The sequence below is a fragment of the Carassius carassius genome, chromosome 19 (genome assembly GCF_963082965.1).
Source record: "Carassius carassius chromosome 19, fCarCar2.1, whole genome shotgun sequence".
Classification (NCBI taxonomy): Eukaryota; Metazoa; Chordata; class Actinopteri; order Cypriniformes; family Cyprinidae; genus Carassius; species Carassius carassius.
In genome coordinates this window covers 2,543,422-2,568,884 of record NC_081773.1, presented here as the reverse complement: position 1 = coordinate 2,568,884, position 25,463 = coordinate 2,543,422, and the positions used below count along the sequence as shown (strand labels likewise).

At 37.1% G+C, this 25,463-nt stretch overlaps 1 protein-coding gene across 3 annotated transcripts; it reads left to right on the top strand.

Moving 5' to 3' along the window:
- The first annotated feature begins 593 nt into the window (after positions 1–593).
- On the top strand, positions 594–23,536 carry LOC132094867 (integral membrane protein GPR155-like). 3 transcript variants are annotated; one of them, XM_059499501.1, is made up of 16 exons: positions 595–770; positions 2,296–2,768; positions 3,969–4,368; positions 9,888–10,056; positions 10,958–11,113; positions 12,628–12,711; positions 14,008–14,128; positions 15,663–15,747; positions 17,679–17,769; positions 18,321–18,480; positions 19,466–19,552; positions 20,080–20,219; positions 20,561–20,656; positions 20,747–20,811; positions 22,736–22,870; positions 23,120–23,536. In XM_059499501.1, the coding sequence occupies exons 2-16, from the start codon at positions 2,342–2,344 to the stop codon at positions 23,310–23,312; spliced, it is 2,409 nt and encodes an 802-aa protein (XP_059355484.1). In that variant the 5' UTR covers positions 595–770; positions 2,296–2,341; the 3' UTR covers positions 23,313–23,536. The 3 variants fall into 3 exon arrangements, with proteins under 3 accessions (XP_059355486.1, XP_059355484.1, XP_059355485.1); XM_059499503.1 differs by lacking the exon at positions 20,747–20,811 and having other exon boundaries at positions 594–770; positions 23,120–23,257; XM_059499502.1 differs by lacking the exon at positions 19,466–19,552.
- Positions 23,537–25,463: the final 1,927 nt, after the last annotated feature.

Below are 25,463 nucleotides of genomic sequence, written 5' to 3'. Positions count from 1 at the left end.
ATATCGTTTTTAAATGATGACTACCTGTTAATTAATACAGCCCTATTGTTCAAAAAAGTGGAGTTGTGAGGGGAAAAGTTATGGTCAAATATCACTTCCCAAGAAAGCGGTAATTTATAAAAATTAAAAGCCTTTAAAGGTATTTTCAAATAGATCAATAAGACATCTTAACACAAATTCAAGGCCACCAATGTTTTTGAAAATATGATTAGGAGTATGGCACCATTTTATTCTGTTGTTTTAAAGTCAATTGCTTTCAAACAGTTCGACCAATAATCCTAAAACATAAATAAATAAATAGCAGTGAATCCTTAATTTAAAGAAATACTTCCCTCTATCGGTCATCACGAGAACCTGGTGGTATTTTGTAATCTGTCAAATGAATTAATACTATGAATTGTTTAGTTTTTCAGAATGACGTTATAATGTTAATATTATCCCCCATATAATCGAGAGATTTCATAACAGTCTTTAATAAAAGAGTTAGAGCTGTTAAGTCTGTTTTGGGTTTATGCAAAGAAGCAGGTGCAAGGTTCCTGCGCATGCGCAGAGTCCCGGCTGTTGTGTGCGTGTGTGTGTGCGTGTGTGTGCGCGCTCGTGCGCGTGTCATACAGCGATAACAGACACATGTTTCCAGCAGAGTCGAGGCGGAAGAGCTGTCATGGAGCTGAGTTCATTGCTCAAAGTCATCTGAATGAGACAGAATGAGTGAAAGTGTGTTTGTGTGTTTCTCACACACTAGATCGGATTTACAGGAATCAGCTGAGCCGGTGAGTCTGTCAACTACTCACTAACGTTACTGTACATCTAAACTAGACTCAGTGGTGATCTGATCATTTGACAATGCGGAATCATAGCTGACTAGTAAATTAGTCTAGACTAGTAGAATAGAAGAAAGGGCCACAACTGGATATTTACTCCGATGGCAGGACCATGATATTATTAGTGATATGACTTGGAGAGTAATGTAAATAGTTACGTAAATAAGTGTAATCATTCAGTACCATGATACTATCATCTGATGCCTTCTCTGTGTCATGCTACAGCGCTGTTTGAGTGCAGGGTCCGACTGAAGATATATCATGAGACCCTTTTAAACATTAAAGTCTGGGATACTGAATGCAGTAGTCAGAATATATGTATACACACACACACACACACACACACATATATATATATATATATATATATATATATATATATATATATATATATGTATGTATATTAGTGATGTCAAACGATTAATCGCGATTAATCAGATCCAAAATAAGTTTTTGGATACATAATATATGTTTGTATACTGTGTATATTTATTATGTATATGTAAATACACACTCATACAGTATACATTTTATAAATAATATTGACATGTATTTAAATTTAGATATTTATATGTATTAAATTATATTATATATATAAATATATTTAATATAAAAAAAAACATTTTCTTCAATATATACTGTATGTGTGTATATTTCTATGTACATAATACACATACACAGTACACACACATATTATATAAACAAAAACTTATTTTTTAAAAATCATTCAGCTTTTAAATGTAAGTGCACAATTAGATAATACTGATTTAGGTCAAATAATTACAGAGAAATGCTTCATTTAGTTCAATCTGTGGTGTAAAAACGTAGCATTAGCAATAAAGAAAAAAAACACTTAAACAAAACATGATCAGGTCAAAGTGTCTGAATAATTTTGACTCTTATTACATATGTGTTATGTTTTGTATTATTTTTTGAAACACCAGACCTTTATAGCTCATATAGTACGATATAGTGACAATACGGAGCTCAGTACATTTAGATCATGATGAGGATTAGAAATTCATGCATCAGATATGATATAATAGGCCCTAGATATGTCATTGTGGCGAGTGGGGCGGGGCCGAGGGACGTGGGAACAAGGAGGGAGGCCGGCAATGATTGGGAAATCAGTGACACCTGCGACCCACTGCCGGTCTCGAGTCCCACGTAGGAGATGGAAGGATATAAAACTGTAGCGACGACAGTGAAGGACGAGAGAGGACCAGGCCTGGGCTTTTAGTTGTGTTTTGATTTTTATTTGAGTGCACCAGCCGTCCGTGAGGGGCTGGTGCGCTGTTTTGTGTTTATTTTGTGATTATTAAAGTTTCATATGATTGTCCTCCGGTTCCCGCCTCCTTCTTCCGGATGAATATTAAGGTTTATTCATTACAGTCATATTTTGTATTCTAATAATAATAAGCAACACAAGACTGTCATTCGAATAAACAAATGAGTTATTTTCCTTTGCTTTCAGAGTGTTTTGGTAGTTGTCTGCCGGGTTATGAGCGGTCAGCCTGAAGATGGGTCATCTCTCAGTTAATATCTCCATCTTCAGCAGCAGGGATGGATCTGACCCCGACTCCGTCCCCCCCTGCATGTCCATCGACAAGCTCCTTCCAGCCCTGCTCGAGTGTTTCGGGATCATTCTCTGCGGATACATCGCAGGCCGTACAAACATCATCCCAGCTACACAATTCAAAGGACTGGGCAGCTTCGTGTCCAAGTTTGCACTTCCAGCTCTGCTCTTCAAAAACATGGTGCTGCTGGACTTTGGCGATGTAATCTGGCCGTTTTTCTTCAGCGTCTTGGTGGCTAAAGTGTCTGTGTTCTTCTTAGTGTGTGTCCTCACACTGTTGGTGGCAGACAGAGAGAGCCGTTTCTCCAAAGCTGGCCTCTTCTCCATATTTGCCACACAGAGTAATGACTTTGCTCTGGGGTTCCCTATAGGTAAATAAAGAAAGGAGTAGCCATAAGCAAAATAATAAATAAATAAAATACTACAGCATTTATCATAGAGCTGTTACCATAAAAAAAAAAAAAAAACTTGAATCTGTGATATTTCCGACTGTTTCATTTGCCCAAAGTTATCTTCAAGCATTATGAGTTTGTAGGTTGCTGTACAGCCGGATATTTTTCACAGTCTTAAACACATTTCCAGGGTTTGGCACATATTACTCGTTTGATTCACATAATACCTCACATGCCCAAAATTTAATGTTAAGAAGTAAAACAACATTGCGATATCAACACTGATTTGCTCAATTTAAACAAAATCATAATAACGATTAATCACATCCAAAATAAACGTTTTTGTTTATATAATATGTGTGTGTGTGTGTGTGTGTGTGTGTACTGTGTATATTTATTATGTATATATAAACACACACACATAGAATATATATTTTAAAATATTTACATGTATATATTTATATTCTTAGTATTTATATATACAAATAAATATACACAGTACGCACATATGTTATTTACACAAAAACTTTTATTTTGCATTTGATTAATTGTTGGCAACACTAGATTCAGCCATGGTCCATAAATACAAAGAATAAGCCTTAAGGCTGCTTCAGACCAAGAATGTTGTTTTTAACAATAACGGCAAAAAACTACACTCTGCTCATAGAATTAGAATGATTAATACAATGTTATAGATATATTTATCATACTTGCTGTGCATGGGCTTTTAAACTGTAAACATATATAGTATTGGATGATAGTGTACGCTTAATTTTGTTCCATTAACCTTTAACCCAGAAATTGTGCAAACAAAAAGCCAAATGGAACTGAAACATGAATCTGTGTGTACTTTGCTTCTCGTTTCCACCACATTATGCTGTTCCAAACCCATATTATCTTCTATCGTCCACAAGACTGCTGCTCTTTTTGGTGTAATAAAAGTGGAGCATTTGCTCATATTCAGCCATGGCTCTTAAAACCAATGCTGTTTGGTGCTTTCATAAATCTATGGTTTATAAAAAAGAACACATTGGACATTGAGATAAGCATTTCCTTTTGTGAGGAAAGAAAGAGAGAAAGTCATAAAGGTTTGGAACCAAATTAGTGTGATTAAATAAATAATGGCAAAATGTTGAGTGTTGCTTTATCTGACACTAATCGTCTTTGCCTCCTCCACAGTTGAAGCTCTGTACCGAAACACTCATCCTGAGTATCTGCAGTACATCTACCTGGTTGCCCCCGTCTCCCTCATGGTCCTGAACCCGCTAGGCTTTGCTCTCTGTGAGGTGCAGAGGCGGAGGACAGGTGAACTTCAGCCGCAGAGGAAGCTGAAGGTGCTGGGTTTGGTGCTCCTTCAGGTGGTCAAGAACCCTATTGTCTTTATGGTGGTGATCGGGCTCGTTTCTCACTTCCTGCTGGGCCAGAAGATCCCGGCCTTCATGCAGGAGTTTGTAGATGGTCTGTCAAACTCATTCGGAGGAGCAGCGCTGTTTTATCTGGGTCTGACCATGGTGGGGCAGCTGAAAAAGCTGACCCGCTCCACTGTGGTGGCACTTATTCTCCTCATCACGGCAAAACTGTAAGTCTACCATGCAAATAGTAGTAAGAGTTGAAATATTCTGTCGAAGACCGAATAAGAAGTTTAGCAGAATATCCACGCTGCTCTTTTCCATTCAAACTGTTAAAGGGACAGTTCACCCAACAATGAAAATCGCTTTCTTGCCCTCATACTGTTCCAGAGCCTTATGAATTTCTTTCTTCTGTCGTACCAAAAGAAGATGTTTTTAAGAATGCTGGTAACCAAACAGTTGCTGGTATTTTTTATACAGTAAGAAGAAAATTCATATAAGTTTGGAATAACTTGAGGGTGAGTATATGATGACAAAGTATTAAAAAGAATTTCTGTGAACTATCCCTTTAAGATTTTAAATAGACCGAAAGAGCACTATAAAGATAGTCCATTTGGCTTGTGTGCGAAAAATCATAATCGTGATTATTTTGGTTAATATTGTTATCACAATGTTTAGTGTTGCACGAATATGACAAAAAATTATAATTGCAGATATGTCGATTATACCCATGAAATTGTAATTGCGATTATTAATAACTATTATCACAATTTACACTGAATTTACACTGCTTTTTAATAGTATAAAGCCTCAAATGTCAAATATATATTGGACTGATTTCTTCTTTAAATTATAAAAAAAAGTAAAAATATGAATTGTATTATAATGTTATACTAAAACTAAAATTAAAATAAAAGGGAAAAACCCGTAAGATTTACATGTAGAAAGAAAAAAACGCATGTTAAGCACATCCAATAACATAAGTGGACTTTGAACGATTACGTAATTGTGACATCCATAATTGTAATCGCGATTAGAAATTAGATTAATTGTGCAGCCCTAAAATTATTTAACACCGTTATGAGTGGACCGGATTACCAAAACATCATATGAATGAGTGATTTATTTAAAGATAGCAATATATGTCAAATATATATTTTCTGTAAATAAGGTTACTATGACATCTACATTTTATATACCAGTGAAATTTCAATAATCAACACCACAGCAGAATAAGATAACTCATAAAAAAGTTTTTAAAAAAATCCTCAAAACAATTCATATTTTCACAGTCAATAATACAATTTTAAAAAAGTGTTCAACTAATAGTCTGCTACAGAAATAGAATAATCGAATATAAAATAAAACAGAATAGTCTTTATTTTAAGAATTAAACTTGCTTTGTTTCTTATTAAAGCTACAAAAGTCCTTCAGCCAGGAACAGTAAATCTTTGTGTTTTGTAGTTTGATTAATATAAGCACTTAGTCTTCAGCAGGAATATTAGGCTGCTGTTACTTTAAGAGCTGCACGGATCCAATTGACATGAATGTTCACAGTACAAATTCTATTTTAAAAACATGAATAAATCTAATAAACGTTAGTAAAAACCAAGCAGGTCCTATTTTGCAAGTCACATGATTTTACTGATTTGCACTTGAAATCGGGCTTTTATGGAGGAGCGCATCTGCACTGTTGGAAAGGGGCAAAATAATGTTTTATCATGATTATTGTATTTTCATAATCATTGAAGGCCGAAATAAAAATCAAAACTGTATTTCGATTAATTGCACAGCTCTAATTCCAAGTCTTCTGAAATCATAATATAGCTTTGCCTTGTTTTGATTGAACCTTTAGATGAACATCAGTAGTGTATCAGAATTACATTTATCTTCACCCACATTATTAGGAGTGATCTTTGCATGTTTTACTGAGGCGAGGAAACTAATTTAATGCTCTTGCCTTCAGGTTTTTAGTCAAGTCAAGTCAAGTCAAGTCACCTTTATCTATATAGCGCTTTAAACAAAATGCATTGCGTCAAAGCAACTGAACAACATTCATTAGGAAAACAGTGTGTCAATAATGCAAAAATGATAGTTAAAGGCAGTTCATCATTGAATTCAGTGATGTCATCTCTGTTCAGTTAAATAGTGTCTGTGCATTTATTTGCAATCAAGTCAACGATATCGCTATAGATGAAGTGTCCCCAACTAAGCAAGCCAGAGGCGACAGCGGCAAGGAACCGAAACTCCATCGGTGACAGAATGGAGAAAAAAACCTTGGGAGAAACCAGGCTCAGTTGGGGGGCCAGTTCTCCTCTGACCAGACGAAACCAGCAGTTCAATTCCAGGCTGCAGCAAAGTTAGATTGTGCAGAAGAATCATCTGTTTCCTGTGGTCTTGTCCTGGTGCTCCTTTGAGACAAGGTCTTTACAGGGGATCTGTATCTGGGGCTCTAGTTGTCCTGGTCTCCGCTGTCTTTCAGGGCAGTAGAGGTCCTTTCTAGGTGCTGATCCAGCATCTGGTCTGGATACGTACTGGATCCGGGTGGCTGCAGTGACCCTCTGATCTGGATACAGACTGGATCTGGTGGCTACGGTGACCTCGGAATAAGAGAGAAACAGACAAATATTAGCGTAGATGCCATTCTTCTAATGATGTAGCAAGTACATAGCGTGTTATGTGAAGTGTTCCCGGTTCCGGTTTACCTAATTAATGCAGCCTAAAAATCCTTTAACGGATTAGGATATTAAAAGCATGTTATGTGTAAGCCACGTTAAAGAGATGGGTATTTAATCTAGCAATTTAAACTGCAAGAGTGTGTCTGCCTCCCGAACAATGTTAGGTAGGTTATTCCAGAGTTTAGGCGCCAAATAGAAAAAGGATCTGCCGCCCGCAGTTGATTTTGATATTCTAGGTATTATCAAATTGCCTGAGTTTTGAGAATGTAGCGGACGTAGAGGATTTTAATGTAAAAGGAGCTCATTCAAATACTGAGGTGCTTAACCATTCAGGGCTTTATAAGTAATAAGCAATATTTTAAAATCTGTACGATGTTTGATAGGGAGCCAGTGCAGTGTTGACAGGACCGGGCTAATATGGTCATACTTCCTGGTTCTAGTAAGAACTCTAGCTGCTGCATTTTGGACTAGCTGTAGTTTGTTTACTAAGCATGCAGAACAACCACCCAATAAAGCATTACAATAATCTAACCTTGAGGTCATAAATGCATGGATTAACATTTCTGCATTTGACATTGAGAGCATAGGCCGTAATTTAGATATATTTTTGAGATGGAAAAATGCAGTTTTACAAATGCTAGAAACGTGGCTTTCTAAGGAAAGATTGCGATCAAATAGCACACCTAGGTTCCTAACTGATGACGAAGAATTGACAGAGCAACCATCAAGTCTAAGACAGTGTTCTAGGTTATTACAAGCAGAGTTTTTAGGTCCTATAATTAACACCTCTGTTTTTTCAGAATTTAGCAGTAAGAAATTACTCGTCATCCAGTTTTTTATATCGACTATGCATTCCATTAGTTTTCCAATTGGTGTGTTTCACCGGGCCGCGAAGAAATATAGAGCTGAGTATCATCCGCATAACAGTGAAAGCTAACACCATGTTTCCTGATGATATCTCCCAAGGGTAACATATAAAGCGTGAAGAGTAGCGGCCCTAGTACTGAGCCTTGAGGTACTCCATACTGCACTTGTGATCGATATGATACATCTTCATTCACTGCTACGAACTGATGGCGGTCATATAAGTACGATTTAAACCATGCTAATGCACTTCCACTGATGCCAACAAAGTGTTCAAGTCTATGCAAAAGAATGTTGTGGTCAATTGTTTCAAACGCAGCACTAAGATCCAATAAAACTAATAGAGAAATACACCCACGATCAGATGATAAGAGTAGATCATTTGTAACTCTAAGGAGAGCAGTGTCAGTACTATGATACGGTCTAAATCCTGACTGGAAATCCTCACATATACCATTTTTCTCTAAGAAGGAATATAATTGTGAGGATACCACCTTTTCTAGTATCTTGGACAGAAAAGGGAGATTCAAGATTGGTCTATAATTAACTAGTTCTTTGGGGTCAAGTTGTGGTTTTTTGATGAGAGGCTTAATAACAGCCAGTTTGAAGGTTTTGGGGACATATCCTAATGACAATGAGGAATTTATAATAGTCAGAAGAGGATTTATGACTTCTGGAAGCACCTCTTTTAGGAGCTTAGATGGTATAGGGTCTAACATACATGTTGTTGGTTTAGATGATTTAACAATTTATACAATTCTTCCTCGCCTATAATAGAAAATGAGTGAAACTGTTCCTCAGGGGGTCTATAGTGCACTGTCTGATGCGATACTGTAGCTGATGGCTGAATGGTTGCAATTTTATCTCTAATAGTATCGATTTTAGAAGTAAAGTGTTGGGAAATGTCAACACTTGTTGAGGCTTTATTTTCGTTAATTTAGCCACTGTATTGAATAAATACCTGGGGTTATGTTTGTTTTCTTCTAAAAGAGAAGAAAAGTAATCGGATCTAGCAGTTTTTAATGCTTTTCTGTAGGATAGGTTACTTTCCCGCCAAGCAATACGAAATACCTCTAGTTTTGTTTTCCTCCAGCTGCGCTCCATTTTCCGGGCTGCTCTCTTTAGGGTGCGAGTATGCTCATTATACCATGGTGTCAAACTGTTTTCCTTAACCTTCCTTAAGCGTAAAGGAGCAACTGTATTTAAAGTGCTAGAAAAGAGAGAGTCCATAGTTTCTGTTACATCATCAAGTTGTTCTGAGGTTTTGGATATGCTAAGGAATTTGGATGGTTCTTCCATACTTGTAACAGGAAGTAGAATTTACAATTTTGGCTATATGAAGTTTGCACAAAACTAAATAATGATCTGAGATATCATCACTTGGCTGAATAATTTCAACACCATCAACATCAATTCCATGTGACAGTATTAAATCTAGAGTATGATTTCGACAATGAGTAGGTCCTGAAACGTGTTGTCTAACACCAATAGAGTTCAGAATGTCTATAAATGCTGATCCCAATGCATCTTTTTCATAATCAACATGGATATTAAAATCACCAACTATTAAAACTTTATCTGCAGCCAGAACTAACTCGGATGTAAAATCGTGTTTATAACAGTAATCTTGGGGGGTGGACTCATTTAAAATAATGTAATCATCAGGTTTTAGCCAGGTTTCTGTCAAACAGAGCACATCTATATTATGATCAGTGATCATATTATTTACAAAATGTGTTTTCGTAGAAAGGCATCTGATATTCAATAAGCCAATTTTTATCATTTGTTTATCCATATTGCATCTGTTTTTCATTTGTTGAACCTCAATTAAATTGTTAATCTTAACTTGGTTTGGACATTTTTTGTATTTTCTAGTTCGGGGAACAGACACAGTCTCTATAGTGTGATATCTAGGTGAATTTTAGAGTGCAGGTAGCAGCTTCCAGTGTAACTTGGCCACAGTACAGAGTTGGTCCAATGGGAATGTTTCTCAGAGCGTCAACAGAGTTAATCCATCTACTTTTAATGCACAAGCTTTGTTAGAGGACAGTCACACCAGGACAGTCACACTGTCTGTGACGACTGATCTGTTTGACCTGTTATTTAGTTTACTCCCAAACTCTTTTTCTGTTCTTCTTACTTGTATTGACAATCCTGTGGTTTGATTGCATAATGCAGAATCATCTGTTGATCTGTGGCCTCTTTAGGCTGGTGATGCCTCTGATCTGTAGAGGGATGGTTGAGGTCTTGGACCGTGGAAGCAGGAGCTTGATGAACCACACCAGTCTGTCAAACTACGCTTTCCTGTATGGAGTCTTTCCCACGGCCCCGAGTGTGGCCATATATGCATCACATTACAACATGGAGCTCGAAGTGGTATGTGCATTGTGTAGATGTGTTTTGCACCTTTATTTATTTAAGTCACTGGGGTATATTTGTAGAAATAGACAAAAATACATTGTATGGGTCAAAATAATTAATATTTTTCTTTTATGCCAAAAATCATTAGGATATTAAGTAAAGATCATGTTCCATGAAGATATTTTGTAAATTTCTTACCATAAATATATCAAAACCTAATTTTTGATTAGGAATATGCATTGCAACTTTAAAGGTGATTTTCTAAATATTTTGTTTTTTTTCCACCCTTCGAGATTTTCAAATAGTTGTTTCTCGGCCAAATATTGTCCTAACAAACCACACATCAATGGAAAGATTATTTCTAAATTTTTCAGATGATATATAAATCTTTCAATCAATTTTAGAAAATTGACCATTATGACTGGTTTTGTGGTCCAGGGTCATATTTATTTAAGAAAACAAATCAATAAATTGATAAAAAGTGACAGCATATCAGAATGATTTCTGAAGGATCATGTGACACTAAAAACTGGTGTTTTTAATAATGCTGATAATTCAGCTTTACATACCAGGAATAAATTACGCCTTAAAATAATTATTTTAAATTGTAATAATATTTCTATCTAACTATTCTAACTGTATTCCTGGTAAACGTTTCTAAAACACTAAAAAGGTTAATAAATCTCAAACTTTTGATGTCATTCAATCCACATCCAGCTGAATTTGAACCCTGTTCGGTTGTATGTGTCTCCATATTAGTAATTATATTCTACATTTGTATAATTATTTTTTAACCGGACACTACTCCCATGTCACACTTAATTAAATTGTATTATTTAATTAGTTACATTTTGACTGACTTGACTGAGATTATCGAAGTAGCGCCACAGTTTCTCCTCTTATTTGTCCCGTCCAGGTGACCTCAGGGATGGTGATCAGCACGTTTCTGTCTGCTCCCATCATGTTTGTGTCGGCCTGGCTGTTGACCATCCCGTGGATGGACTCGGATCCACTAGCGTCAGCGCTGCAGCACGTCAGCTTCAACATCAGCATCATCAGCCTCTTTGCATTGGTGAGTGTTGAGGGTTTTCATTTCTTTTCCCTTCACTCTTCCAGTTTTGTCTTCCTCTTAAAGACATGAATAGTTACACAAGTTATACTGCTGTCATGCAGGTGATTATTATGGGATGAAGTGTTATTACCAGTATTGCCAGAGATGTCATGGAAACTAGAAATTAAATGGATTTTAATGGACATGCTGTTTGAAATCTGAAATAATGTAAAATAATGTTTTTTGTTTAGTTTTTTTGGGTAATTGAGAAAAGATTTAATGATGATGTGTCCGGATTTTTGTCTGGGTCTATAAATGTATTCAAAATACATTATTAATTTATTAAAACATGAAATGGATTAAAACACTAGTTATATATTCGAAAATTAACAGAAATTAATGTCAAATTGTTGGAGAGGGCTACAACTGTCCTGGTACCATAATGAGTATATCTTAGTACCGTTTTAAGTTAGTTCAAGCTGTAAAATGTCATGTGACACAATTATTTAAATTAATAATTTATATAATAATTCATAATATTTGTAAACATATTGGAAAAATGTATACTTTAATACAGTTATTGAAAAGCTTTTGTAAAATAGTAAATAAATAACAATAATAAATAAGATATGTGCACTAATGTAATGAAGGTAAAAAAAATATATATATAAAATAATAAAAAAATCAAATTTTATTACGTTGTTATACCACATGACAAGCATAGTCGTTAAATTTGAACTTTTGTTGAAAAAGGCATAAATATTTTTCAAAACCATATGACACTAAAATGACTAGGAAGAGTAATTTTTTTGTTCTTTTTAAAAGTTTTTCCCAGTTCATGGTCTTAAATGCCCTCATTTGTCATTTCAGATAAGATAAAGCCATATCAAGGTTGTTTAGTGAAAAATCTAATAGAGTTCATACGACAAAACGCTGATAAAAGCAGCTTGTTGTGAAAATCAACAATGGATTTTTATTTGGTTTTGACATCAAACATGCACACGTTGAATAAAGGCCGGTAAAAGTGTTTACATGCAAAGTGAAATTGGGTTAAAGGGCAACAATTAATGTACACAGATCAGAAAAGAACTGCTGGTGATGCATGATCATACATGTTATCAGGCTGTTAAGCATAATCATTGTAAGATGCATGTAAACACTCATTTTTATTACAGTTGTTATGATCATTGAAATTCAACCACTTCGCAGAATGACTTGTGTAGATGTTGGCTGCAATGTTTCAATCTCAGATTGTGTCATGCTGTTGTTAGATGCATCTGTTGACACTTCCTTCCTCTTTGTGTTCAGCTTGAGAAAAAAAACAAGAAACTGAAGTTTGGTTTAAGTATATAACAATATTCAAGCATATACATGCACACACACACACACTCACGCTGTGAATCATTAAACTGGTTTTGAAAGGTTACTGTAGGTGTATGTTCACACTGCACTGGAGGGGATGCTAAAAGTATTCAAACTCTGGCCTGCACTTCTCTGAAATGCTCTGTTCATGTTTGTTCCTCCTGTCCCTGTAGGTGTGGAGTGTTGCAGTCATGCTACTGAGCAGAAAGTTTCACAGAATTCCTCACATTTTCACCATTAATCTCTTTGTGGCGCAGGTGAGCTTGAAATGAGCAGTTGCTTGGTTTTAGAGACACTGTCATACAAGTTTAAGGGATGCTCCAAGGGTTTGGAGAGTGGGTCCCAGTTAGAGGATTTATTTGGATTATTTGTGCATGTATGAAATAGTACAGCCACAGTGTGTGCACGTGTGTGTATGTTCTACAGTGAACAGGGGAAGCAAAATACAATGTAAAAGTTGTTAATGTAAACAATATCATGACTAACATAAAGAGTATGAACATTATTAATAGCAGTAAGTAGCAATACAAATTAAAGTTATCTAAACAACTGCATTCAAGTGTATCATTAATATACTAAAGACGGGTACAAGTTAGCTTACATATCAAAATAATACTGTGAAATATATAAAACTATGCGCTATTATAGGAGCTTCGACATTTAGCCTAACTAGATCTGCTTGCAATGTACCTGAACGTATACATATTATTTAAATTATTATTTGAACAAGTACAGTTCTCATATGACATGTAAAATATTTAATTTTGAACATCTTGGAAGGTAAACCGATAAATACAGAGTTCTGGCATGAAACTCTAGATGGCGCAGTCTGACTCTATCTGACCTGATGACATCATTATCACATGGCACAGCTGATTGGTTCTCTCCTGTATCGGTAGCCAATGAGCTCTCTGCTTAACATTCAAATATATGACCAGTGCTTGCAGTAGCAGTGCAGCTTGCTTCAGAAACCCTCCTCCTTCCCCAGCTCCACCTGTATAGATCTGCTACGAGGTGATTCATGTCTGATATATGAGGGTTGTTTATATGTGTTATATGTGCAGCAGCAGTATTTCTTACATGCTTTCTGCAGCATTTTGTGGATGTGTTGGCAGTAGCAAGTCCCAGTACTTGCACCGCCGCAGCAGTAGCGTAGCAGATCACCAAGCACCAAGACCAAACACATTAACAATGTCATGTACATTACCTAAACAATCCCTCCGAGAGTTGACAGAACTTACTTCTTATTCATTCACTCACAGGAACGACAATCATGCAATCCATATTCTTGCACAAAAGAAAAAGAAGTCAGTCTTTCTGCCTATAGACTGCCGCTGATACTTGTTCAGCCATGTCTTGACTTGTCTAGACTTATACAAGAATAAAGATACCTCTAGGGGTCGTTGTTGGGCTTTCGTACAACTGTACTTTTCCATTAATACCACAAATATGTTTTTGAACATTTCAATTAACACGAAAGTGCAGTCAAAATCCAACCTGATGATTTTTTCACTGCACATTCTGCACAAACTAATACTGCCGTGTGTTTGTAGCTATTAGCCTGTGTTGGGATGATAGCGTGGAAATTCATGGCAGAGCAGGACAACTTCCTGGGTCAGGTGTTGACCTTTACTCTACTGTACGGCTCTCTCTACAGCACCTATATATGGCCAGGTGAGTCATTCGAGTTTGTCTGTTTCAAAACATCTGATTCAACACCATTAAACACTACCTGGTCCACACAACAGCATTAAAAACTGTAGAAGAAAATAAATAAATAAATAATCTATCTATCTATCAAAAAAAATGTGGACATGAAAAATGGAGAGTGGACTTCTAGTTTAATCAGGTGTGGGTTCTGTGATGCAACTACGGTAGATCTGCAGCCAAGAGATAAACTGTAATGTAAGCAACTAAACATTTCTTATGTAAGTACGTGGATTCATCCAAAGTTATGTCATGAAACTCATGAAATCCAAAGTTATGTCATGAGTTTGGATTGGCCTGAATCCCCAGGCCAATCCAAACTCAATCGGATTTAATTACATAGTTATTCACACGACGCAGTGGACTGTTTTCTTTCGCATCACCAGTCAATGAGCTCGCTGCATATCATTCAAATACTTAGCTAGTGCTAGCTGTAGCTGTAGCAGCGGAAACCCTCCACCTTCCCCAGCTCCTCCTTATTGATTATTGGGTAATGTTATGCATGTTATATATGGGGGTTATTTCATAAATGTTATATGTGCAGCAGCAGTATTTCATAAATGCTCACAGCAGTATATCTGTGGATGTGTTGGCAGAAGCAAGCCTTAATACTTGTTTTGCCACAGCAGATCTATTCCGCCATCTATTCTGTGTATATTACGTGCTAAACTCTCTGAGAATTGTTATGACAGAACTATGGAAGAAAATCAATTGAGAGTTTGTTTTTGTCAAAGTAACAGGCATTTAGGGGTTGGGTTTGAATAATGTTATTTAGGGATGCACGATATTGGATTTTGCTGATATCCAATATGCCGATATTTTTCAACTCATTTTGGCCGATACCGATATCGATATATTTCCTTTTGTTTGGAAACAAAACCAAATCTCTCCTGTGCTGAAATTATATGCAAAATATATTTGATTTTATTTTGGTTAGTTTTTAAAAAGAACTTATTTGTTAGAATTAAACAACAATGAAGGTTTTTTTGACAGTACGTTGAAACTTTGAAAATAACTATAGCCTAAATAAACTATTTATCAATCGCTGCATTTTTTTCCCTCAGAAAGATCCAGTGTTAACTACAACATTCTATTTTAAGATTGAACATTTGTAGATGGTCTAAAGCAAAAAAAAAATGTTTAGAGCTTATGATTTGTTTTAAAAAATAAAAAATATCACACATTAATTAATAAATCAGTATATATAAAAATGATGTGAAAATTAAAGTGTCATATTTGATTTATTTTCATGTAAGCTATTGCTTCTGACATTTAAATCAAAACATACTCATTATTTTATGACATCAATTAAAGATTTATTTAATCATAAACAGTCTAAATTTTATTTGGGTAAGCTATTTTACTTTTAATTTGATTAGAAATAGCTTAATTTTTAATATCGGGCCGATGCCGATATTGAAATTTTAAGCCATTATCGGCTGATTCCGATATCAGTCTGATAATACCATGCATCCCTAATGTTCTTCATTGTGTTGTGAAGGTCTGATCGCTCTGTCTCTGCTCCTCGTGAGGAGACGTGAGGAGGTGAACTTCAGGCCAGGGCTCACTGTGATCACTGGCTGGGGGTGAGTGGCACATACAGGACAGTTACATAATGACCAACTGCGTTACTGTATGTGATGAACATGGCAGAATCAATCGATGCTCAATAATATGCTGCATGCATACTGCAGTATAAACTGACTATTAGGTCTGAGATTGTCTGTCAATATATTACTAAGTTATTACAAATAATATGTAGTTTTACCATTATGTCAAACTAAGTTATTGTTGTGTTGTAATAAAAAAAAATTCTAATCAATTATTTAATTACACAGGTTTTTACCATTCTACTTCTTTCACAGTATCTTTTTTAATATTGCGATTCGTCTTGGATCCAAATGATTTGGGCCCGGTTCCCCGATAACGTTCACTCTTAGCGCGCTAAGAAGACTTCGAAAGATATATCTTACCAAAGTTGTTGATGTTTCTAAGTGTGTTCCCCGAAGTGTCCCTTAGGAAGCTTCTTAACACGCTGCCTCTTACGTCCGACGTTACAAGAGCGCTGTCCAAAGTCAGGGTGCTGAATTAGTTGGCATCGATTGCTCATGAATCGATTTTCCACTTCACATGAAGGTGCATTACAGCGTTAAGAAAGACAACACGTTCTATGCAAATGAAACATGAACAGAGAGAGAGAGAATTAGATACAAAATATGCTGGGGAAGCAACGTAAACAAGGGCACCAAGCTTCTCGTCAGAGGAACTTGAAGTTTTGCTGGACCTTGCCACCAAGTCGAAGATCACACTCCTATGGTCCACTATAACGTGCATGTTTATGGTCGTGTATCCCTTTCGCGATATTTCCTCCCGATCAATCACTGATGGATTGGCGATAGGGATGAGTGTGCCATCCACCAGGATGTAATACCCGGCATGGCGCAGAAGGGCGTTGGTGACTGTGTGGACACACCTCCACACCGAGGTCTTGATTAGGCCGTAGCCCTCTCCCACGACCTCGATGAATCTCTCTGTAGCAAAATAAATAAATAAATAAATAAATAATAATATTGTTTTTTTAAAACGTGGCGCTGGGCTTCAGGGCTTAAAGCAGAATTCCGCCGCGTTAGCCTGGCCAGCGCAGGTCTGGGAAGGTCCAGATGCTCCACAATGAGTTGTCTTGGGAGGGGATTTTTTTTAATATAGCCACGTCAGGCAAAATGTCAAAAGGGCTTAAGTTTTGCCGAATAAAAAAACTGACATGGACTAAACGGCTCCGAGTCCGGCTCCGTCTTTGAATCAATACAAGAACTCGTTGGATCGCTGCCATAGTTGGTCGCTTACTGGGCACCACCATGCTTACCCATTTAAAGATCTTAGCCATTTAGAGCCAAATTGTTTGCCAGATTTTAATTTTAAAATTTTAAAAAATGATTGCCAATTCGCTTTAATTACATTACGAAAAAGCCTAGACTAATTACCACCTTATTAGTTCTGTAACCACATAAAGTCAACTTCATAAATAGGCCTGTATCCATTGCGAACATAATTTATTATGAGTCTTAAAAAATAACAGAAAATCTTTGTTGAGCCACAAAATTGTCAACATACCATAGTTTGACTTGTACTTCGCTGCGCTGGTTTCTAAAGACTGTTGTACAGTAGCGTCATGAGCTCAAATAACACTAAGAGAGAGCTACGAATGGTCCAGACCAACCTTACGAAAGTGTGACTTACAGAAGATATACTTAGCGTACGAACGTGTCGGGAACCGTGCCATAAGGTTAAGAGAGAGGTTAAGGAATAGGTTAAGAACTACTTAGCGATAAGAACGTTTTGGGGAACCGGGCCCTGGTTCTTATAACCTTTAATTGAACAAAATTCTGAAGATACTTCTGAAACCAAGGCTGCTAAAACAGAGCAGGCAGTCACTGTTGTGCTCTATAAGACAACTGAAATAAGTCTTTCTAAGCCAAAAACACTGATATCTGCTGTTGTTTGTCTCTGTGTCTTGCAGTGTCCCAGTTCTGGCTGTCAGTGTCCTTCTCCTGACAGGGGAAAGATTGCCAAACACTATCGACTCTGCATTCTTTTATGGAAAGACACAGGTACAAAACTGATGAAAAAAAGCCTTTCACGCTGTGCACAATTCCACATGCCCTGTTTAAAACTGTGTGCACAGTTACTTTGCATCTGATCTGTTTGTTCAGATAATGTCATCAGAGTTGGTTGATTATTAATGGTGTAAAGATAACAGAATACTACTATCAATGAATACACAATCTGTCCTCATGAACAAGAGAAAGTCCATTCCACCTTTATAGTCTGACTTCAACACAGTCTAATGATTACTGGATTTCAAACCACATATGAATATTGCGAAAATGCAAGGGAAGATTTTATTACATTTTGTAGGTGTTCAGGCAACAAAAGCTGTGCTATCAGTGTGAACCAGGCCCAAATATGACAACAACACTAGAACTATGTGTAGTTGTATGTAATTCAGCCCATCAGATTTCATTGTTTTTAACTGTAAGATGTTTTTTTTACTTGTTTTAATCTAGTGTTCCCCTGATATAGATCAAGTTGGTATGTTACTTAAAAAAGGACATTCATATAATGAGTGTATTTGCACTGAAATGTTGTGTGTGTGTTGTAGGTGACGTGCACGTCTGTGGTGTTATTCGTGAGCATTGTGCTGTGTGGCGTCTCGCTCACACTACTCAGCAGACGAACTCGAGACTATCACAGCCTTGAACGTGGATCTCTGTCTGACAGCGAGGAGGACACACACACAGATATAGGCAGCATCAACACAGGTGCGACACTCACTACTCCTCCTTTGTGAAACTATGGGTCCAGAATCAAGGGAATATCAGAATATATCTGAAGATAGATTACATAGATTATTAGATACACTTACAGTATTCTGTCACTTCACAGTGTTCATGCACATCCTTAGTAATAGTAATATGCATTATGGTTCTACGGTCACTGAATGTGACCCTGGACCACAAAACCAGTCTTTAGTGTCAAAACTGAGATCTATAAATCATCTGAAAGCTGAATAAATAAACTAAGTTAGGATAGGACAATATTTGGCCGAGAAACAACTATTTGAAAATCTGGTATCTGAGGGTGCAAAGAAATCAAAATACTTTAAAATACTGTCCAAATTCTTAGCAATGCATATTACAAATCAGAATTTATGATTTGATATATTTATGGTAGAAAATGTACAAAATATCTTCACGGAGCATGATCTTTACTTAATATCCGAATGATTTTTGGCATACAAGAAAAATCTTTCATTTTGACCCATACATTGTTTTTTTGGCTGTTGCCAATGTTTTTAAGACTGCTTTTGTGCTCCAGGGTCACAAATGTAGTACTGTATTTTATAGTGAAATGATGTTTCGAACACTATGTTACATGATCTCGTGATGTCACCTTTACTTCAGCAAGATATCATCTCAGAAATAAAAATCCTTCTCTGCATTTTCAATGTATTTTCTAGGAACATTTGAGTTACGGAGATAAGACAGCCATCACATTAGAAATGGAAGTCAAGCGTGCTGCATTGTGGGATACAGTTATCCACACTGTGTTCTGGTTGTAAGCAGCTCATTATAGATTCATCTAGTTGTTTCACAAATACAGAAAATGTTCATAGTACATACTACTTTGAGAATGAAAATAGTAGTGATCAAAAGTAGAAGGTAGTATATGCCATTCACAGCCTGCAAAAGCACCAAAGATAAAGCCTGTGAGAGAATTAGCCTGATGTCTGTGTGTGTTTGTCAGACTGTCAGATGTGCGAGTGTGTGTGTGGCCCTCTGCAGTCCGTCCCTGACACGACAAGCACCAGAGAGGAAACACCCATCCAAACAGGTTCTCTCTTTCTTTCAGTTCCTGTGCACACACATTAGACAGTTGAGAGACTGCCTCATCTTTATACACAGAAAGCTAACAGTATGGTCACAGCATCTCTTTCTGCTCTCTGTGCATTTTCAGTGTAGATGTGAAGTCTGTTTCAGTCTTGAACAGCAGCATGTCAGAAACATCATCTGCAACGCACAGCATCAGTTATGCAGATTATATAGCTTTTTTTGATATTATTGATATCTGTTCCTCATATGTCGGCCACTTTCTGGATACTTTTAAGACCTTTTGAGCATGACAGACTGGGTCAACTGTACTTTATAATATGAATGATATTTTATGTATAGAAAAGTTGCTTGAAAATGTGTGTAAACTTGGGAGTTTGAAATGAAATCGGGTGCCTGTTATAAAATAATTTTCATTAGCACACAAACCTTTTCTTTAATGACTTCTGCTTCAATAAAACATCACTGAAAATCATTTTGAAAGGCACAGATGTGTATTAAAATGTGCATAATATGGAGTGCTGTTTTCAGGTCAGTGTAGCCAGCAGTGTGCGTCCACAAGCTGTCTGCTGGTCGAAGAGGAACAGAAAGAGGCAGACAGACAGAACACAGACATACAGCCGACGAGACATGTGCTTGTGTGTCTGTTACTGACCGTCAGTCTGCTCGCTGTGAGTACAGCCAATTAGCATGCACATCTAATTATACCATTACGGTATTACCATAAAAATGTATGAGGGTCAGTAATGTGATAAATCTTTGTTTTTGTCCAGATCTCTTCATTTATTCAAATATGAATTAAAATTACAGTACCTCTTTTATGATGAACATGATATTTTTGTGTGACCAAAAAGCTTTTTATTGCTCTGCATATGAGACACCGCATTAGTTCATGTCAATATGCATGCCACTCCTCTCTGTGGATGGGGTTTCACTGTTCTTCAGAGACTAGACGTTCTTCTGTGAATAAAGTGTGTGTGTGTGTGTGTGTGTGTGTGTGTGTGTGTTGTAGAATCTCTCCAGCTGTCTGTGGTGGCTCTTTAATAAAGATCCAGGGCGGCTGTATCTGGAGCTGCAGTTCTTCTGTGTCGTGGCCAACTTTGGGCAGGTATACCTGTGTGCCTGTCACATGTGTTGTGTTTAAGTCTGACTACAACTTTTACTGAAACACGTCTCTTATTGTCTTTTTCCACTGCAGGGTCTCATTTCATTTGCCTTTTTCGGCCTTGACAAGCATTTGATTATTTCTCCATTCAAAAAGAGGTAACTAAACAAAACTATGAAAGCATACTTCCAATTACAATCTCCAGTTCATGAAGTGCATTTATTGAGATAAAGCTGAAAAATGGCTTGTGTCATGCATCTTCCTTGAATGCATTAACAATGTGTAACAATCCACGTTTACACATTAGTGAGGAAAAATACATGCAATTCATTCTCTAACTTGCCCCAAAAAATGGGACGGTTCTAGGTTCAGTGGATATTCCACTATTAGTTTCTGGGCCTAAATATCCACCTGTAATATTTGAAATACTTGTATTGCTCTCTGTAGTGCACTCTATAATGCAGCACTCTGTTTGTTAGTTAGGATGACAAAAAGGGACTTATGTTTTGCCTCACGGGTCCAACAGTGCTCGTTAAAATAACTGAGATGGCCACTCAAGTCAAAGTAGGTTTAAAGACTGCTACTAAGCACATTATAAATGCATTGCATATCCTCTTTTATTTACCTACCTGCTGCCAAATCAAGGTTAGTTAATTCAGGATAAGCTGTACATTGAATAAATCCTTAAATGGCAGAGAAGAACTAATGATAATAGTGACGTGTGTGTTGTTTCTGGCTGTGTGTAGCACATGCTGCTCTGAAGAACAAGAGCCCTGGTCTCTTAATAGTTTGAGTGGCACATTTTCAATTAGGACTGCTTTGTGATCCTGTTGCAGTGTAATGCAGCTTTGCAAGGCTGATGTTGAAGGACGGAGCATTTAAAAACCTAAATACGCGAAATACCGTCTCTGATTGAATATTCAAAGTCTTAATGGCACAGCTGCCTGTTTCATTTCAAGGGTCAGAGAGAGGGTGTAAAATTGGCATAAAAAACGTTATTGACATTTTTATAAGTGGTGGGGGGAATTAATAAATAATTATTAATCCACATTTATATAGCCTTTGGAGTCAAATTACTGGTTTAATGTCATTGTAATGTTAAAGTTTCTTCCAAAAACAGTTTTGAAAAATGTTTTTGTGGCTTTTCTTCCATAAATAGCCAGGGTAGAGGAAGGAGCTTTTATTTATAAAGAAGTAGAAAAATAGTTTTTAATACTTCACCCAAAAATAAAAATTGTTGGAAATGTGCTTATCCTCAGGCCATCCAAGATGTAGATGAGTTTGTTTCTTCATCAGATTTGGAGAAAGGTAGCATTGTATCACTTGTTCACCAGTGGATGCTCTGCAGTGAATGGGTGCCATCAGAGTGAGAGTCCAAACAGCTGATAAAAATATCACAATAATCCACACCACTCCAGTCCATCAGTTAATGTCTTTTGAAGTCAAAAGCTGTGTGTTTGTAACAAACAAATCCATCAAGATGTTTTTAACTTTAAACTATTGCTTCTAGCTAAATATAGAAGTCTTCTATACATAATATTGCTTTCTCCAGTCAAAACGTTGTCTTGTCTGAATCAAGAGAGAAATGTGCTCCGATCAGTCACTGTTTATGAGCAAAAAGAGTCCAAAACAGTTCAGAATAAATAAATTTTGGGTAATAATGGGTAATAATGGGTAAATTTTGATGTGAGGGAAAACAGGGGATGGACGTTTTCACTAGAGGAAGCCTTATTATATTATTATATTATTGATTATAAACTGGTATGTTGGCCAAAATTGGTGGTTTGAAGTTTAAAAAATGATGAATTTATCATGAACACAGTTTTTCACTTCATAAGTCATTAACTGAGTGGATTATTATGATGTTTTTATCAGCTGTTTGGACTCTCAATCTGACGGCACCCATTCACTGCAGAGCATCCGTTAGTGAGCAATGATGCAATGATACATTTCTCAAATCTGATGAAATAACAAACTCATCTACATCTTGAATGGACCGAGGGTGAGCATGAAACTATTGCTTTAATGTGCATTTTTAAAAGTATGACACATGTAGTAAACCGATTCGGTGTGTTGGTAAAGGTTAGTGAGCCTGTGGCAAGGCTGGGGTCAGGAGGTCACCGGCTCTGCAGCGTCCGAGGAGATCAGACTGACCTGTACTCAGTTCCTCACATATCATAAGGAGCAGTGTGTCAGAGACATCGTTCACAAGAAAAGGTGAGAGGACCTCCACTGCTCTTCCTTTTTTTGCACTGAATTAACCATTCATTTGCATGCATTTTTTGTTTTTAAATGATAGTATAATTTTGCATGTTACATCATGTGTGCACGGCATTTGGATTGATCTCTTCCAAACCTCTTCCTTTGCTTTCTAATCATCTGTCATTTCCTGTCTGTGTGCCGCTTGCTACCGTCTGTGTCTGGTTTGGGTTGGGTGCAGTCGGTGACCCATGCTCTGCTGTGCAGGTGTGGAGAGAGGAGCAGCACAGAGACGTTTCTGGGCAGTGATCTGGTGCGCTGGCTGCAGAGCGTGGGGTTGTCCAGCGCCCCGGACGAGGCTCTGGCGTACGGCTGCCGTCTGCTGGAGGGAGGAGTCATCCAACACATCTCTCTCCAGCACGGCTTCCAGGATCAAGCTCTGCATTACCGCTTCACCTAGAGGCTGGCACACGCACAGTTCACTGAATTAGTTATTCTACTGATACTATAGCAATAGTCAGATGTGAAAGTACAGTAGTTAGTTATGAGGTCTTGAGAACTTTAGCTACCTCACACAGACCAGGGTGACTGGAAATCCTGGCCATCTCTTTTAGTTTATTTCATTATTATAATCATTACTATATATATTATTAGTATTATTGAACTGCCTGACATATTCATTTGACTATTTCATTTATCCGTAACAGATAAAGTTGAGTTGAATGTAAAGTCTTAAAGGGATAGTTCACCCAAAAATGAAAATTATGTCATTAATAACTCATCCTCATGTCGTTCCAAACCCGTGAGACCTCCGTTTATATTCTGAACACAGTTTAAGATATTTTAGATTTAGTCAGAGAGCTCTCAGTCCCTCCATTGAAACTGTGTGTACGGTCTACTGTCCATCTCCAGAAAGGTAAGAAAAACATCATCAAAGTAGTCCATGTGACATCAGAGGGTCAGTTAGAATTTTTTGAAGCATCGAAAATACATTTTGGTCCAAAAATAGCAAAAACTACGACTTTATTCAGCATTGTCTTCTCTTCCGTGTCTGTTGTGAGAGAGTTCACTGCAGTTTGTGATATCCGGTTCACGAACTAATCATTCGATGTAACCGGATTTTTTTGAACCAGTTCACCAAATCATACTGAATCGTTTTAAACAGTTCTTGTCTCTAATACGCATTAATCCACAAATGACTTAAGCTGTTAACTTTTTTAATGTGGCTGACACTCCCTCTGAGTTCAAACAAACCAATATCCCGGAGTAATTCATTTACTCAAACAGTACACTGACTGAACTGCTGTGAAGAGAGAACTGAAGATAAACACCGAGCCGAGCCAGATAATGAACGAATGATTGACTCGTTCACGAGTTGCATCAGGTCTGGTTGCATCAGTTTTCGGATCACCAGTAGTTCTTTCGGACAGTTCAATTCAATAAACCGGTTGAAGAAAACGGTTCACCGGTTCTTTTGCGCTCAACGTAATGGCGTCATTGGCGATGACTCCTTCATTCAAGCCTTCGGTTTACCTGGGCTCATAACATAAACACAGAATCAGTTCAGAATCAATCACCAAAAGAATCAGTTCGGTTCAGACGCTCTGTGTGTCGGTTTGTTTCACGCTGAATCACACATGCGCAGTATCATCAGCTCCTCGGTTCTCGAATCGGACACATCTGACAGAAACAGTTCTTGACTCGTGAACTGTTGTTCGTTATCTGGCTCGGCTCGGTGTTCATCTTCATCTCTCTCTTCACATCAGTTCAGTCAGTGTACTGTTTGAGTAAATGAATTACTCCGGGATATTGGTTTGTTTGAACTCAGAGGGAGTGTCAGCCACATTAAAAAAGTTAACAGCTTAAGTCATTTGTGGATTAATGCGTATTGGAGAACCGTTTAAAACGATTCAGTTCGATTTGGTGAACTGGTTCAAGAAGATCCGGTTACATCGAATGATTCGTTCGCGAACCGGATATCACAAACTGACACGGAAGAGAAGACAATGATTAATAAAGTCATAGTTTTTGTTATTTTTGGACCAAAATGTATTTTCGATGCTTCAGAATATTCTAACTGACCCTCTGATGTCACATGGACTACTTTGATGATGTTTTTCTTACCTTTCTGGAGATGGACAGTAGACCGTACACACAGCTTCAATGGAGGGACTGAAAGCTCTCGGACTAAATCTAAAATATCTTAAACTGAAGATGAAGATGAACTGAAGATGAAGATGAACAGAGGTCTCACGGGTTTGGAACGACATGAGGATGAGTAATTAATCACATAATTTTGCTAATTGGGCGAACTAACCCTTTAAGGTTTTTCCAGCCGATTTTGCGCCGCACATGCTGTTGCTGCAGTTTCGTAATCAGATTATTTTTCTTTTTTTACATTATTATTATTATGTGGACAGTTAGTGAGTTATTTTTATGTTTAAGTCATGCCAACTTACAGTTTCCACAATAAAACATTTATCCGGATAAATCCTTCCGAATTGATGAACTTTACAAAACACTTCAATGAAAGTGTTTATTGACTGCATGGGATATCTGTGCTTCACACAAAGAATATATTTAGGTTTTTTATAATAATACATTTATGTAA

Bases quoted from the DNA above. Each gene is read 5' to 3' on its own strand.
- LOC132094867 (XM_059499501.1), top strand. From the start codon at position 2,342: ATGGGTCATCTCTCAGTTAATATCTCCATCTTCAGCAGCAGGGATGGA. The intron at 20,657-20,746 runs GTATACCTGTGT...TTTCCACTGCAG, and splicing joins TCGTGGCCAACTTTGGGCAG to GGTCTCATTTCATTTGCCTT. The intron at 22,871-23,119 runs GTGAGAGGACCT...TCTGCTGTGCAG, and splicing joins GACATCGTTCACAAGAAAAG to GTGTGGAGAGAGGAGCAGCA.